Here is a 17192-nt window from a genome sequence, read left to right on the forward strand (position 1 = left end):
GGTTCTTTAACTCCACCCAGGGGAGTGAAAGCCCACATTAAACCCCACTCCCACATTCGCATACTACCCTATTTTTTATCACAGTGTGTATTTTCCGTAGCGCTATTTAAATACTCTATATCAACACGTTATATTGGGTATTTTTGTATTCTATATCTTTTATTTCATTATTTTATTTTTCAACACAAGGATACTGCTGCAAGTGTGAATTTCCCTATGGGGATGAATAAAGTATCTATCTATCCTAAAAAAAATCTATCTATCTATCCTCAAAAAAATCTATCCATCTATCTATCTATCTATCTATCTATCTATCTATGTATGTATGTATCTATCCTCAAAAAAATCTATCCGTCTATCTGTCCATCTGTCTATCTATCTGTCCATCTATCTATCTATCTATCTATCTATCTATCTATCTATCTATCTATCTATCTATCTATCTATCTATCTATCTATCTATCTATCTATCTATCTATCTATCTATCTATCTATCTATCTATCTATCTATCTATCTATCTATCTATCTATCTATCTATCTATCTATCTATCTATCTATCTATCTATCTATCTATCTATCTATCTATCTATCTATCTATCTATCTATCCATCTATCCATCTATCCTCAAAAAAAATCTATCCGTCCATCCGTCCATCTATCTATCTATCCTCAAAAAAAATCTATCAATCTATCTATCTATCTATCTATCTATCTATCTATCTATCTATCTATCTATCTATCTATCTATCTATCTATCTATCTATCTATCTATCTATCTATCTATCTATCTATCTATCTATCTATCTATCTATCTATCTATCTATCTATCTATCTATCTATCTATCTATCTATCTATCTATCTATCTATCTATCTATCTATCTATCTATCTATCTATCTATCTATCTATCTATCTATCTATCTATCTATCTATCTATCTATCCTCACCTCAAAAAATATCTATCTATCTATCGCACTAGGTGGCACTCAATAAAACTCAATGTCCCTTTAGCCAGTACAAGGCGAGCACATTTAAAGGATTTCTAATGCTTTACAATACAGACCAGAAGTTTGCATCCAAACCGGTAGTGAATGCGTAAACTACACATGCATAGGAACCATTGAATTACTGTGTTTGTTTTGCGAAGTCACATGTCTTGGCATAAAAGAGACAAGTTGCAAACAAGTGAGTTTTGTTAACCTCAGTCTGGCAGGACTCCAGTTGGGTGTGTAATGCCGCAACACAAATATTTGCTCTATGACCGCTGCCATGAATTATTCACGGTGTGATAGTTGCTCTTCGGGATCTTTTCATGGTGAGCCGCACCTCCACATCCGGGATGGTGTCTTGTTTGGTCCGGGCGCACCCTTCTTCTGGCGGAGCCATGTGCAGGTCGAAACGAAGGGACATGGACTTCTTACGCAGTTTCGGATTGCTCGTGAAAATTGTGTCTTCCCACTGCTTGATGACATTGTCAATCTTTTCTGTCCTGGAAAAATAGAGGAAAGACATACATCTGAGATCACCTACCGTTTATTAAAATCATTTTAAGAGAGCGTATTCTCCATTCTAGCCCCAGTGCTGTGGAATGCTCTGCCCACTGAGATTCGATCTGCAACCTCCGTGTGGTCTGTTTGAATCTAGGTTTAAAAAACACTACTGTTCTATTACTTATGAATGACCGATATTTCAAGTTGACAATATCTTTGTATTATTTGTTGCCTGGTCATCCTGGAAGGGGGATTACCTCATGTGCGATCCCCTCTCAAGCAATGTTCCCTGTAATTTTCCTTACGGGTCTGAGCGTTCACACAAAGTCGGTGAGCAGCGCTTGAAACAACAGTGAGCAACCATAATCCCAAGTGTGGCAAGATAATTAATGATCAAACATGTCCAAAACTTGACATCAAGTTACATTTTGCTGAGTTTCCGGCAATGCAAAATGATTTTTCTCTTTTGAATGAATTGACTCATGTACTATTGTGAAGGTTGTACGGCCTACAAACGTCGTTTGTTCTTACAATTCTTTCACAAGATATCCATTTCTTTTTATTTCCTGATTTATTTTGTCGCATAATATTAACATTTTTGGGGGCTTATTTAGTCGGTTGTAAGATACAGAACTGTACTTAATCACATTTTTTAGTGGAAGTACAATGTTGGCAACAAGATTCACTTGATATCATTGGAAATTATTTGAATGCAACACAAACTTTTTCTTCTTTTTTCCGTGTTTTTTTTTCTACTTTTTTTTAAATTCCTTTAGAAAAATCTCATTGTGTCTATTTTTCCCGAGCTGTTGCTTTTTTCTTTTTGTTCTCTATTTACTTTTTTTCCAACATTTCTTTTTCTTTTTTTCTGGCTTTTTTCTAAATGTTTCCTTCTTTTTTCTCCTCCTTTTGTTTCTTTTTTTCTCAGCTTTTAACTTCTTTTTCATTTTGGTATTTTTTTCTTTTTTGTTCTATTCCCCCCTTCCTTTAAGTCATCGTGTGCAGAATTTTACATAATATTTGGTCATGTTGGGATTAAAGAATCAAAAACAACCTGGAGAGCCGTTTAGGACCCGAAAGAGCCGGTTCCTTTTAGTGAGCTGAGCCGAAGAAGCCGGTTCTCGACATACTCTACTAACTTTACTCAACTTCGTTCGACTTCAAAATACCGCATTTAGGACACAACGTCAGGGGAACCCGTGTATTTTTACCTTCATGCACTGTAACTTTGACTTAAGTCGCTTCTTAATGAGTAATTTTGACCCCTTATTTTTGTGCGCTGGCTAGATTTTCTTGTGCGCTGAGAATGTGCGAGCAGTGCGCAATTGCGCACGCGCGCAGCTTAGAGGGAACACTGCTGTCAAGGTTTTTTCACTTACCTCATGTTGAGGTTTTGAGTTTTTCCTTGCCCTTATGTAGGTTTTAGTTCAGGGAACGGAGTAAAAATAGTCTGCGTTCTGTGCAGCCCTTTGAGACTCCCTGTGATAAAGGGCTACACTGTCACGATTACCGATGCGAGGCACCTGAGCCTGCTCCTTTGGCACCCACTGCCTCGGACGCTGATTGGCTCCCTGTTCCTTTTTATACCCCCGTCTTCTTGTCACCGGTTGTCTGTCCGTCTGCAAACCTCAGCTTACGCTAGGCAAGCCTTCCGACCCTGACTCTCTCCTGTTCTGATTCCCGTCTGTTTCCCGGCTACGACCCATTTTCTGAACTTGACTACGATTTTTACTCCCCCGTCCCGGCCACAGATCTGTTTTTTTCCGCTCTCGACACTGCCATCGCTCGCCACGGAAATACCACTTCCGCGTCTGAGCAACCTGCTCCCCGCGACCAGCGATCTACGGACCGTGTGTACTATCCTTTCCCTTCTTCCAAATAAAACTAAGAGAAACGCACGCAAGTGGGTCCTGTCTTCGTTCTGGTCCCAACATATAAAATAAACATGACTTGACAATAATTCTCATAATTATTCTTGTTGGTACTAATATGTTTAAAGGTCTTGGAGGTCTAAATATAATGGAAGCTAGAGCTCTTGTTGGTGATAGAAAGGAGTGGAGAGGTGTTGTGAAAGGATAGTGGGATTGTGGACGCGTTCTTAAGGATGGGCTGGGCACCCGTATGATGCGGTAGGGGTAAACCAGTGAAAGCTGTCGGGCCCTGCTGTTGAACAAAAGAGTGTGTCGTGTCACCCTGACCCGAGTGACATTGCCGCTTTCTGGTGTCCCGTTTCATCTGCAGGGACGAAGCATGACCAACTTAGGTGCCGAGGTGCCTAACTTGTTTGGGTGTTTGGGCAATTGGGTTGGCCATGGTCCCAAAAATGTTGTGTGTGTGTGGTTTTTTTTGGTGCTTTTTTTCCCCCCTTTTATTTTCCTAGTTATTGTATGTGTTTGTCTTGCTGTCGGTCACCCCTCTTGAGGGATATGACCAAGGTAGATAGATAGATAGATAGATAGATAGATAGATAGATAGATAGATAGATAGATAGATAGATAGATAGATAGATAGATAGATAGATAGATAGATAGATAGATAGATAGATAGATAGATAGATAGATAGATAGATAGATAGATAGATAGATAGATAGATATTCTTAAAGAGACAGTGTGTGTCATTTGACCACTAGATGTGCCTGTATGTTGTAGTGCAGGTGTCGGTAACCTAAACTTCAGGAGACATAAAGGGCTCGTTTCATAAGATAAGTCAATCGTAGTGCATGTGAAGCTGAACCAACAATAAAACGGGTTAGGGAAGGACCTTCAGAACACCTTGGAATGTTTGTATCTAGATGGTGTTTCTATAGTCATCTCCTGTTCTCCATGCAAAATTAAAATTAATTGATGAATTCTGTCCTCATTTTGTGTGTCTACAGTACAGTATACACAATATAAGGTCAAGTGAGCTGATGGGCCAACACAAGAGAGTGGTAAAACAAAACACAGGTACAGTGGAACCTCGGTTTTCAAACGCCTCTCTGTTCGAACAAATCGGTGTCCGACCAAAAATTTTGAGAAATTCTTGCTTCGCTGTTTGGTCAAAAAATCGGAGTTCGAACGCCGGTAATGCGTGAGCGCGTACGCTAGGGTGCGATGCTGAGCGGCGTACGGGTGTTTTAGCCCCTTATTATGCCTCCGAAGAAAGTCAGTGCAAGTAGCAAAGTTGCTACAGGTGAAAAAAGAAAAGTAGGGCTGGGCACCCGTATGATGCGGCAGGGGTAAACCCGTGAAAGCTGTCGGGCCCTGCTGTACAACTATTGCATTTAAGAAAGAAAATAATAGCCAAATATGAAGGAGGTGTGTGAGCGCCTTCTGCTGACCACCACAATGGTAAGAAATCCTATTTATAAGATTACGCGAACGTACGATTAGCCTGGGTTAGCTTTATGTTTATGTTAAACATTCAGGGTGTTGGAACAGAGCCCAACATTGAGGGTGTTGGAACGGAGCCCTCTTTCCAAAGAACCGCTCACCACTTGTTGTGGAGACCCGAGTGCTAAATGACTTGTAAACGGCCTGATTTTTTTATTTTTACACGTTCATGTTAGCGTAATCTTTCGTACGGAAGATTACGATAACGCGAACCTACGATTAGCCCGGGTTAGCTTTGTGTTTACGTTAAACATTCAAGGTAAACATTCAGGGTGTTGGAACGGATTAAAACGATTTACATTATTTTTAATGGGAAAAATGATTTCGGTGATCGAACAAATCGGTTTTCGAACAGGGTTCTGGAACGGATTATGGTCGAGAACCGAGGTTCCACTGTAAATGAGATAGACGTACCCATGAGCTCAAAACCACAGAGAAGCCATTAACCAAAACAAAGAAACACAGGCCATATAACAGGCATCACTAAGATGGAAAACCATAGAAAGTGATGACTACAGCTTAAAATATTTGTTCCACTCATCACCTTCAAAACACAGACAGGTCTGGTCATTAATTAGATAAGTCGGGCAGGGAAATATGCATCAGGCCCGCCCAAACATTACCAAGGCTCTCAGTCCGATGAAGCCCATATGACAAAGTCCTTACGTGACACCTCAGTCAAGCGCAACAGTATTTAAGCCAGTGTTTACATTAACTAAACGAGCACATGTCAATGGTTCTGTGAGTTTTGGTGCAAATCTATGAGTAGCAACTAGCGCCTGAGGCACCCTATGTTTCACTCCTCCTTCACAAGCCGAAAACATTCCACTCTGTCTGGTCTAGCAACAACAGTTGCACACACCTTGAAGACAGCACGCCATGTGAGACTCTCAACATCAAACATAAGTTATTAAAGGTAGAACAGTTCCCAAGCAACTTGAGGATAAATCAGCCACTGGAATGTAAAGCTGCAGACATTGGTTGGAACCTATGCACTGGTATTGGATGTATGTGCAGAAAACGATTGGTCTTTAGTGCAGTGTTTCTTATACGTTTTTAGCCATGGCACACTTTTTTATGTTAAGTTTATAGCTTAATAGACACTCAATAGTAGCTATGTACGGCGGTACGTATGTACCTATCTACGCACATAGGTACGTAAGTACCAACTTACCCACCTACCCACCTACCTACCTACCTACTTACCTACCCACCTACCTGGGCGGCATTAGCTCAGGAGGTCGAGCGCTCGTCCTGAGATCTATAAAAATTAGCTGCATTCTAAAATCATATAATGCTTGCGTGAAAAAAATTATTATCGGGCGGCAGTAGCTGAGGACGTAAAGCGCTCGTCCTCCGTGTTATATGTCGAAGTGTCTTTGGGCAAGACACTGAATCCCCAATGCCCCCAATAAGCAGGTTGGCTGACTCCCTATTGGTATGTGAGTGTGTGTGTGAATGGGTAAGTGTGAAGCACACTGTAAAGCGCTTTGGGAGGTCTTCATTGACTTGAAAAGCGCTATTAAACCGACCTACCTACCTACCTGCCTACCTACCTATTTACCTACCTACCTACCTATCTACCTACTGTCGTGATTGCCCTATTTGGAACACCTGTGGCAGCTTGATTGGCGCCAACAGCCCAGACAAGCTGATTGGTGGCCACACCCTTCTTAAGCCCCGACTTCAGATCAAACTTTGTCAGATCGTTGCGAGCTGTTGTGTTTCACTCAGTAAGCGTTCCCGTCCGACTTCGTCCCTGTTAAAACCTGTTTCCTGCCTGATTCCCCTTTTTCGACACGATTCTGAACCTGACTACGCCTGTTTTGCCTGCCGCCAGCCTACGACCACTATCACGAACTTTAAATCGCCTCTGATCTCCAGCCTTGGTCAAATGACGTGCCGTTCCGCCTGCCTTCTTCCGACACGGAAGTGTCACCCCCGCCTTGCTCTCCGCCAGTCTTCGGATCAAGCAATCAAGCAAGCCTTACTCTCACTCTCTTTCAATAATATCTGAGAAACGCATGCAATTGAGTCCTGTGTCATTTCTGGTCTGTGACACCTACCTACCTACCTACCTACCTAACTACCTACCTACCAATTAGAGGGTGGATGCATGGTTAGCTTATCCGCCTAAAAATTCAGAGGTCTCAGATTAAATTCTAGCTACCGATCTTCCTGTATGGTGGCTATGGTACGGAATGTGTACCACATTCCAAAAACAAGCACATCAGGTTGATTGGGTACTCCAAATTGTCCTTACGAAAGAATGTGTGAGTGAATCTGTCTCTGTGTGCCTTGTAATGTGCTGGCAACCAGTCCAGGGTGTCCCCTGCCCACTTCCTGATCAGCTGGTATAGGTACCAGCACCCCTGCCACCATAGGGAGTATAAGCAGTGTGATCTGATGTTTGCATCCAGATGAATTTGGACAGTTTCCTGCAGTAGGCTCCTTGAGCACGAATGTGCAGAAACACTGATTTGAAAACTAAGTCCAAGTAAGATTTGTTGGAAAGTGAATTTGGCGCTACCAGTTTTTAAACAAAGCAAAAACATTTGAATGCTAACTCACTGAACAGTGCCATGACCTTCCGCAGTCTCTTGCACAATGTCTCCCTGAAGAATCTTCCGAGTCTTCACAGTGCGAATCGGTGAATGCATATCTTGTTCTGGTTCTGGAAGAGGGTTTGGATGACAAATCTGGTCTTAAGTGAGAAACATCTGCATGTGTTACCTGTGAGGAGCTCAAGACTCTGCGGTCGATGCAGTGCAGAGCTTTCCAATGGGTTTTCGTCCAATTGTTTTCGAGAATTGAAAGTTTCTGATTTGGGGTCATCTGGACTGATTGTGGGCTCACTGAACCCATTCTCTGTACTTTTTTCAGTGAACTCCGGCAAATTTGATCTCAAGACCTGCAAACGCGTTTGCATTTCACTGTTTCCCGTGAACCTGCAGAAAAGAGATAACACTCCCATTAGGATGTGTGCCTTACAACTCACTCTAGCAAGGTAGTATCGGTCATCCTTTTGTATGAATGCCGCCATGGCAGCTCTAATGACAATATCAAAACAAAATATTGGCCATAAGCATGTTCTGTGACATAAATATTGAAGAAACAGCTTTTAACGTCCTCGGCAGACGTCAAAGCACCTCATGGTCACAGTTCCATTCGCAGCCCAGGACCATGGAAGTCGTTGCAACCTGTCTCACCACTTAACTGAAAATACTCAAGTGTTTTAATATTTAAATCTTAGGGATGGGTGAGATCTTTGACGATACCAGCTTTATTGTACCTGCGTCATTGGTGTTGATTATTACTTCAAGATCTATTCAAGGTTAGTACATATAACCAATGCCCAACTCTTATAGTCATCAACTCAAATATCACATACAGATACCACTGGTGAGTAAAAAACTTCCCATCCATCCATCCATCCATCCATCCATCCTTTAGATCTCTGTCTCAGAAGATACAAATGATTGTCAAGAAATTCCCTTAAATGCCAACATAGCTTCTTAAAATTCTATATTCAGTAATCCCTCACAATGACATGTTTCACCTGTCACAATCTTGCTGCCTCCTGGATTTGAAAAGTGCATTATTTTTTGCATTCTGATTTGCTAAATAATATGCAAGAGAGTCTCTATTTATAGTCGATTTATTTTTATGAAACAGGTAAAATAAAGGAATCCTACTTCACAGATTTAACCTATCCAAGTGATGATTTAGAATGTAACCCCTACAAAAACACTGCAAGCAAGAACAATTTACAGTACAGTAATACATTTTGGCCGATTTATAATTTCTTAATTTTATATTGTACAGTGGCCACTAGAGGGCAGCCAATTGCAGTACTGGATACAATTGTCCATAAAAAAAAACATTAAAATGAGATTAGTATCAGCACCAATATCGCCGATAGTGTCACGACCAGTACAGGCAGGGGACCCAAATGCGTAACGTTTCACACAATGTTTTAAGGGATCGAGGAAGTCAGGAAGAGAAGAAAAAGACAGCAATCTGGTGCTCGCTGGGCAGGAGGAGCGGGAAGCCCTTGCAAACGAAGCTTGGTCGGAGATCGCAACAAATCGGGTAGCCGGTACGGGAGACGGAGCGTGTTCGGAGATCGGAACAAGTCGGGCAGCCGGGACAGGATGTCAGGGAGTAATCGATTTCATATTGTAGCTGGAATTGCACGTCAGTTCCGTGCTACACATGGTTAGAACCTGTCTCGCCATATAGTGTCTGTTTAAGGCTGCATTTGGACTGAAGGCCCCTTGCAGTGACCAAACCTCTCATTAGCGCAAAAACAATTTAAAAAGCTAGACTGAGCTTTGCTGAGGAGCTTGTTGTGTGAACAGAGGGGAACTGGTCCCGAGTTCACTTGAGTTAAGAAAGCCAATTTAATTTATTTAGGTCTAATGGGAAGTATTATGTTCAACGACACTTAAGTGAAAGAAACAATCCAAAGTTTGTAAAATTAGTCAGTGAAATGTGGAGAAGTAAGTGTCATGGTTTAGGGTATGTTTTTGGGCGGCATTGGCTCAGGAGGTAGAGCGCTCGTCTTGCGATCAAAAGGTCACAGGTTCGATTCCCGGCTCCTCCGAGTTATATGTCGGAGTGTAATTGGGCAAGACACTGAATCCCAATGCCCCCGATAGCAGATAGTTGCCTTGCATGGCTGACACTGCTATCGGTGAGTTAGTGTGTAAAAGGGAAAAGTGTAAAGCACATTGTAAAGTGCGTTGGGAGGTCTTCAGTGACTTGAAAAGCGCTATATAAATGCAGAACATTTACATTTGTTTTCTGCAGCAGGAGTTGGGCCTCTTGTACAGCTTCTTGGCCGAGTGAATGCATATGTGTATCAGAACCTTCTTCAACCGCACATGCTTCCTTACTACTGGTTCGCCTAATCCAAACAGTCAATGTTCCAAGTTATATAACAAAACGGGCGAAGAATTTCCCTAGAGGTGAAAACATGGAATAAATGACATAACCTGCCAAGAGTCCTGATCTCAACTCTTGAAAATCATTGGTGACAAAATCATGGTCTAGAAACCCACTACATCACCAAACTGTGGAGGAGGCTGGAAGAAGGATGGACCAAAGTCACACCAGAGCAGCGTGATAGACTAGTGCTATCCTGCGGCTGCAGATGTGGTGAAGTCATTCACAGCAGACGCCTGTACACTTCTTACTAATTCTTAATTTATTTTCCATTGTTGTTCTCTAATTTCGATCAGTGTGTTCTGATTTTTTCGGGTGAAATCCCTTTAGTCATTTTGTGAAAAAAGGGTCTAGTACCATTATATAGAGACAATAAAATTTGTATTCCTAACGCTACATAAAATGACGTCTCTATTCATACGCAAGAAGAACATAAACTGTGAAAATTACTCTTCACTAATTAGACTTGCTATGGCTTGTTTGAAGCCATTACGGAATCGGAAAACCCCTTGCAAGATTGAACAGGTTTTTGCTTGAGCCTGTTATCTTGAACACACATTTTAATATATTGTTCCCAAGGAATCCGGACAATACAAAACTAATAATAATAAGGATTAAGAAAATTTACAAATCCATAGCTAAATGCAGGCCGTGATTATGAGCCAACAGGATGTGCCGCATACCCAGGTAAAATAAAAAGCTGGGCATGACTCACACGCTGTAAAGTACATTTATTTGACGTGTGTGAGCCATGCGCAGTGGCATGCACACACCTTTAAATGCAATTTGACTTTTTTTTGTTGTAAAATTCTCAAAACAGGCTTTTCAACATTTTACACATCAGGTTTACAATTGATACAAAACTATGAACAACAACGGGAGCCTGTGATATAAGGAAAGGTATGTTTCCCCCACTTTGTGTCTGTAAAAACGTTGATTACGGTTACGGGATGGTTTTTACCCATCTCCAGGAAATTTTAGCACCCTGGTGTATGATTTCTTTTTTTTTTTCAGTAATGTTAGCACAATTGTTGGTGATAGGAATGAGTGGAGAGGTGTTGTAAAAGGATAGTGGGATGTTTGGACGCGTTCTACGGGATGGGCAGGGATTCTGTATGATGCCGCAGGGGTAAACCAGTGAAAGCTGTTGGGCCCCGCAGAAGTGTGTTGTGTCACCCTGACACGAGTGACACGGCCGCTTTCTTGTGTCCCGTTTCATCTGGGGGGATGAAAGCATGACCAACTTAGGTGCCGAGGCGCCCAACTTGTTCGGGTGTTTGGGCATTTGGGTTGGCCATGGTCCAAAAATTTTTGTGTTTGATTTTTGCTATTTTTTCCCTTTTTATTTTTATTTTATTTGATATTGTATGTGTTTGTTTTGCTGTAGGTCACCCCTCTTGAGGGATATGACCAAGGTAGGTAGGTAGGTAGGTAGCTAGGTAGCTAGATAGCTAGATAGATATTCTTAAAGAGACAGTGTGTGTCATTCGACCACTACATGTGCCTGTATGTTGTAGTGCAGGTGTCGGGAACCTAGATAGATAGATAATGTTAGCATAAACAATAACATTCTGCAGAGGCATAAGAACAGGGATGTCAAACCTATGGCCCGCCGGTCGGATCAGGCCGGCCAACGGATTTAATTCAGCCTACGAGACAACTCGGAGAGAAGCCCGAGAGAAAATGAGCCGCATCATGACCTGCAAGTTTTAAACATGTCCACTGGATGTCGCTAGAGCCAGGCACCACTCCCAAAGCAAACTTCCCACAGTAGTCGTATTTGCTGACTAGCATTATTCAACTGGAGAACGTTCGAGGAAACACCCATCCTAATGTTATTTTACTTCAAAGAGAAATCAGGATTTCGGCTTTTTATCCGAAATTATTGGAAAATATCGGTTAGTGCCTGGATCAAAAAGATACAAAATCAAAAATAGCACCTGTCCTTGCAGAAGCTTAAATACGCTTTAGCTCCTTTCTATAGATATGAAATCTTCACAGTGAGGTTACCAAATTCCAGTAAACATTTTCATAAAGAAAAATAATAAAAACAGGAAACAAAACTTTGAATAAATCAATCATTTGCACATAAGTTATTGCTTGAGTGATATTTTCGTCACTTTCAAGTATCCATGAGTTTCCCTGAGTTAAGCTGCAGTGTGTCATGATTACTGATATGACTCACCCGTGCCCGCTCATTTGGCGCCAACCGCCGCGGGTTCTGATTGGCTCCCTGTCACCATTTGAACCCAGTCCCGTCTGTCCCCTGTTTTCAGTCCGTCTGCGAATCTCAGTGTATACTAGGCAAGCCTTTTTCGACCCCGACTCCCACCTATCCCGATTTTGCTCCCGTTTGTTTCCGGCTAGGACCTGTTTGCTCCTGACCACGTCTGTTCTCCCGTCCAGGCTTACGACCTCATTTTGTCCCCGACTACTTCTACTCTCCCGTTCTGGCTTGCGACTCGTTTCCAAACCCGAACACACCTTGCTCTCCCAGTCCCGGCTACCGACCAGTTTTCCATCCCCGACACCGCCATCGCTCGCTACGGAAGACCCACTTCCGTGTTCGTATCCCAGTCCGAATACGAGAGCGACTTGCTTCCCGCATCCAGCGAACACCGGATCATGGGCGCAGTCCTTTCTCTTTCTTTCAATAAAACTTGTGTTAAACGTCACGCAATTGGGTTCTGTTTCCGTTCTGGTTCTGACACAGTGGAAATTAATTACAATTGTTGTTTTGCTAAATTTTTTGATAAACACCGCAAAAGATTAAATGTTAGTAAGAAAAAAAGGTAAGAGAAAAACCAATAGTAATTGTTTTATATTAGAATATTACACCCCCTAAATCATAATCGTAATTTAATTGAGAGCCTCTAAAGCAGGGATGTCAAACAGGTGGCCCGCGGGCCGGATCAGGCCCGCTAAGGGATGGAATCCGGCCCGCGAGACAACGCTCAAAGAAGCGCAAGAGAAAAACGAGCTGCTGGTTGAAATATGTCCACTTGATATTGCCAAAGCCAGGTGCCTCTCACAAATGCTGTACTCTCTCTCTATCTACCTCTTTTCCTCTATTTTTCTCTCATTCTCTATCTTTCACTGGCTCTTTTTCTCTTTCTTTGTTCCTCTTTGTCTCTTTCTCACTGTGTCTTTTTACCTTCTTTTGCTCCCTCCCTTTTTTCTTTGTCTCTCTCTTTTCTCTCTCTCGCGCTCCTGCTTTTCCCTTCTCTTTCTCTCCATCTCTTCTTTCTCTCTTTCTATTTATCTTTGGATTTCTCTCTCTCTCTCTCTCTCTCTCTCTCTCTCTCTCTCTCTCTCTCTCTCTCTTTCTATTTATCTTTGGATTTCTCTCTCTCTCTCTCTCTTTCTATTTATCTTTGGATTTCTCTCTCTCTCTCTCTCTTTCTATTTATCTTTGGATTTCTCTCTCTCTCTCTCTCTCTCTTTCTATTTATCTTTGGATTTTTCTCTCTCTCTCTCTCTCTTTCTATTTATCTTTGGATTTCTCTCTCTCTCTCTCTCTCTTTCTATTTATCTTTGGATTTCTCTCTCTCTCTCTCTTTCTATTTATCTTTGGATTCCTCTCTCTCTCTCTCTTTCTATTTATCTTTGGATTTCTCTCTCTCTCTCTCTCTCTTTCTATTTATCTTTGGATTTCTCTCTCTCTCTCTCTCTCTCTTTCTATTTATCTTTGGATTTCTCTCTCTCTCTCTCTTTCCATTTATCTTTGGATTTCTCTCTCTCTCTTTCTATTTATCTTTGGATTTCTCTCTCTCTCTCTCTCTCTCTCTCTCTCTCTCTCTCTCTCTCTCTCTCTCTCTCTCTCTCCTTTGTCCCACCCTATCTACTCTTCTCTCCCTCTCGTTCTCTTTTTTCTTTCTCTCTACTCTACTAGTCCGGCCCCCCAGAGAATGTTTGTTCTATCGTGTGGCCCCCGAGTTAAAATGAGTTTGACACCCCTGCTCTAAAGGTTCTCCAGCCCTACAGCAAAGCCAAACTGTTTTCTCTACCATGTGGCCCTTGAACTAAAAGGACTTTGACACCCCTTCGTTAGAAGTTTAATGGTGCAACTCTTCTAGCACCACCTCGTGTCTATCCATGTATGCCATCTCTGACAAAACTTAAGTGCAATTCCACCTCTCGCCACTCACCTGCCCTCTTCCCGTTCCAACAGGAGCCTATAAGTGGAGATTTCCTGTTCCAGTCGGATCTTGGTGCTAAGCATCTGGTTGTGGCGGTGGCGTTGTGAAGCCAGGCCGTTCCTCACGTGTTCCAGTTCTCCTTCCAGCCCGGCCACCACCTGGGAAAGTTCCTGCAGCTGGCTGGAGTACAACTGTTGGGTGTTGTGGAGAGAGTTCTCCAGGCCTTTCTCCTAGAGGAGCATCAACAGCCATGATGTTTGTACCTCCTTCGCGAATGATAATGAAAATTGTCGGTTTATAAGCAGTGTTGGGACTAACACGTTACAAAGGATTCTGTTTCTACAACACAATATCTTTTCTCGGTAACAAGTACAGTGGAACCTCGGTTTTCGAACGCCTCTCAATTCGAACAAATCGGAGTCCGACCAAAAATTTCGAGAAATTCTTGCTTCGCTGTTCGGTCAAAAAATCGGAGTTTGAACGCCGGTAATGCGTGAGTGCGTACGCTAGGGTGCCATGCTGAGCGGCGTACGGGTGTTTTAGCCCCGTATTATGCCTCCGAAGAAAGTCAGTGCAAGCAGCAAAGTTGCTACAGGTGAAAAAAGAAAAGTAGTGCGTACAACTATTGCATTTAAGAGAGAAATAATAGCAAAATATGAAGGAGCTGTGCGAGTGTCTGATCTTGCCTGCGCCTTCTGATGACCACCACAAAGGTAAGAAATCCTATTCATAATTCTTTTCTTTAACCTTTATTTATTTATTTTTTTTTACACGTTAGCGTTTACATGTTAGCGTAATATTTCGTACGGAAGATTACAATAACGCGAACGTACGATTAGCTTCATGCTTACGTTAAACATTCAGTGAACATTCAGGGTGTTGGAACGGAGTCCAACATTGAGGGTGTTGGAACAGAGCCCCTTTTCCAATGAACCGCTCACCACTTGTTGTGGAGACCCGGGTGCTAAATGACTTGTAAACGACCTGATTTTTTTAATTTTTACACGTTCTTGTTAGCGTAATCTTTCGTACGGAAGATTACGATAACGCGAACGTACGATTAGCCTGGGTTAGCTTTATGTTTCTGTTAAACATTCAAGGTAAACATTCAGGGTGTTGGAACGGAATAAAACGATTTACATTATTTTTATTGGGAAAAATGATTTCGGTGATCGAACAAATCGGTTTTCGAACAGGGTTCTGGAACGGATTATGGTCGAGAACCGAGGTTACACTGTACTGTATTGCGTTATTGATAAATATGTGTTATTCAACAGTCGTTACCACATGGAGCGTTTTTGTGTTACACATTAAATGCAGATAATGAATTACAATATTCTCCAACTGCTTAATAATCCTGCATTACGTACAACCTTTGATCCACCAACAAGAAAACAAAATGGGTAAGCATGTTTATATTTACTTAAATAATACAACTGACTAGGATGCTGAATTTCTCCTCATGGAGATAATCTCCCTACTATATATATATACTCACATCCAAGCTGATTTTACAACTATACAACAAGAAAATAAAATCAGGGGATCAGTTCAGCCGTGCAAATTTGGTAGTTTGTCACCAGTAGAGAATTGTAGGCAACACGTGGGGCGTGTCTTATTCACATACAACAAAGCAACTGGAAATCAATGATGCAAACATAAGCACAGAATTTATGGTAAAAGTGTTCTGGATTTTGGTCTTTATATTTGTATAATTATTTTCTGAAATACAGTATGACTGGAGTGAAAGAGAACACATCTTGGACACTACCCAGAAATAGAGAAGGTTTTTGAAAGGTTTGAAGCCAAAATGGATATGGAGTGTCTCGGCTAAGTGTTCATTTGCAAGCTCTCAAGATTGCACAAGACAGGAAATATAAGGTGTTCACTGCTTCCACAGTTTGGTGTACATGTTTTTTTTCTATTTATTTTTTATGTGGGTATTATAAAGCTAGGCGGCACGGTGGCTGGGTGGTTAGCACGCATCCCCACGGAGCAGAGGTTTAGAGTTCACGTGTAGCTACCGCAGGCTCCCGAGTGGAGTTTGCATGTTCTCCCCATGCCTGCGTGGGTTTCCTCCCCATTTCAAAAATATGCATGTTAAGTAAATTGGCCGGTTTAAACTATCCCTAGGTTTGAATGAGCGAGTGAGTTGTCTGTCCCTGTGTGCCCTGCGACTGGCTGGCTACTAGTTCAGGATGTCCCCTGTGTCACGGTTGCCATGGCGCCCAACCATCCTGTTCCTGTTGGTATTTCCTGTCCGGTATTGTTTTCCGTCTATTTTGTCCTATTGTTTTCTCCAGTTTTCATTCCTGTCTAGTTTTCCCAGGTAGTTTTCGATATCCTGATTCATTATCTATCCTGTCTGTCCCTTCCTGTCCGGTATTGACCCCTGCTATCAGATATCAACTCGGGCAATTGGAATCTGTCTCGTCGGTTTCTGGCTTCCTGTATTCCCACGCCGACCCGCTGCCTAACCTGCATGACTCCCCATTTCCCGTAAAATAAAGGCTTGTGTGAGAACGTCACGCGATTGGGTCCTGATCTTGTTCTGGTTCTTGACACCCTGCCCACTGCCCCAAAATAGCTGGGATGGGCTCCAGCACCCCTGAAACCCTACTGAGGATAAGCGGTCCAGATAATGGATGGACGGCTATTATAAAGCTGTTTTAGGGGGTTGGCTTCTATGTGAGTATATATGGTAATTTGTAACTAGATGGTTACTTTAGTAATCCAGTACTTGTTGGTGTCAGTAATCAAGTAGTAGCGAATTACTCATAAAATGAAGTAACTTGTAACTGTAACTAGCCACAGTTTTTCAGTAAAACGACCAACACCAGGGTTGGGTAGGGTTACTTTAACTGGATTACTTTCAATTACTTTTGGATTACTCCAACACCGAATATGCTAATAAAAGACAAAAGAAACTAAATATGAATAAAATGACTAAATTTTGTGCAGGCTTGGGGAGTAACGGAATACATGGAACGGCAAAAATGCTGTTGGCGAGCCGTTTGGATTTATTTTCATTTTGTTTCTGTCGCATTTTATGTTCGTTTTGCCAGAGATCAAAGAGATCAAAGCCAGGAGAGAAAGCTTACCACGTGTTGTGAGTCATCATTTGATTCATATTTAGTTTCTTTTGTCTTTTATGAGCATATTTGGTATTGGAGTCATCCAAAAGTAATAAAAAGTAATCCAGTTCAAGTAACCCTACCCAACCCTGCCCAACACTATTTAAAAA

General features: G+C 41.9%; 1 protein-coding gene across 1 annotated transcript in view; it reads right to left on the bottom strand.

Moving 5' to 3' along the window:
- Nucleotides 1-884: 884 nt before the first annotated feature.
- The window catches only part of krt222 (keratin 222), a 32922-nt gene continuing 16614 nt past the window's right edge, over nucleotides 885-17192 (bottom strand). The window contains exons 6-9 of the mRNA XM_088341602.1: nucleotides 13958-14178; nucleotides 7596-7810; nucleotides 7434-7536; nucleotides 885-1489 (exon numbers count right to left, since the gene is read on the bottom strand). Of these exons, the coding sequence (XP_088197728.1) occupies nucleotides 1279-1489; nucleotides 7434-7536; nucleotides 7596-7810; nucleotides 13958-14178 (750 nt within the window). The 3' untranslated portion in view covers nucleotides 885-1278. The remainder of the gene's footprint in view (nucleotides 1490-7433; nucleotides 7537-7595; nucleotides 7811-13957; nucleotides 14179-17192) is intronic.

The sequence above is a fragment of the Urocampus carinirostris genome, chromosome 8 (genome assembly GCF_059441175.1).
Source record: "Urocampus carinirostris isolate Australia breed hairy pipefish chromosome 8, RoL_Ucar_1.0, whole genome shotgun sequence".
Classification (NCBI taxonomy): domain Eukaryota; kingdom Metazoa; phylum Chordata; class Actinopteri; order Syngnathiformes; family Syngnathidae; genus Urocampus; species Urocampus carinirostris.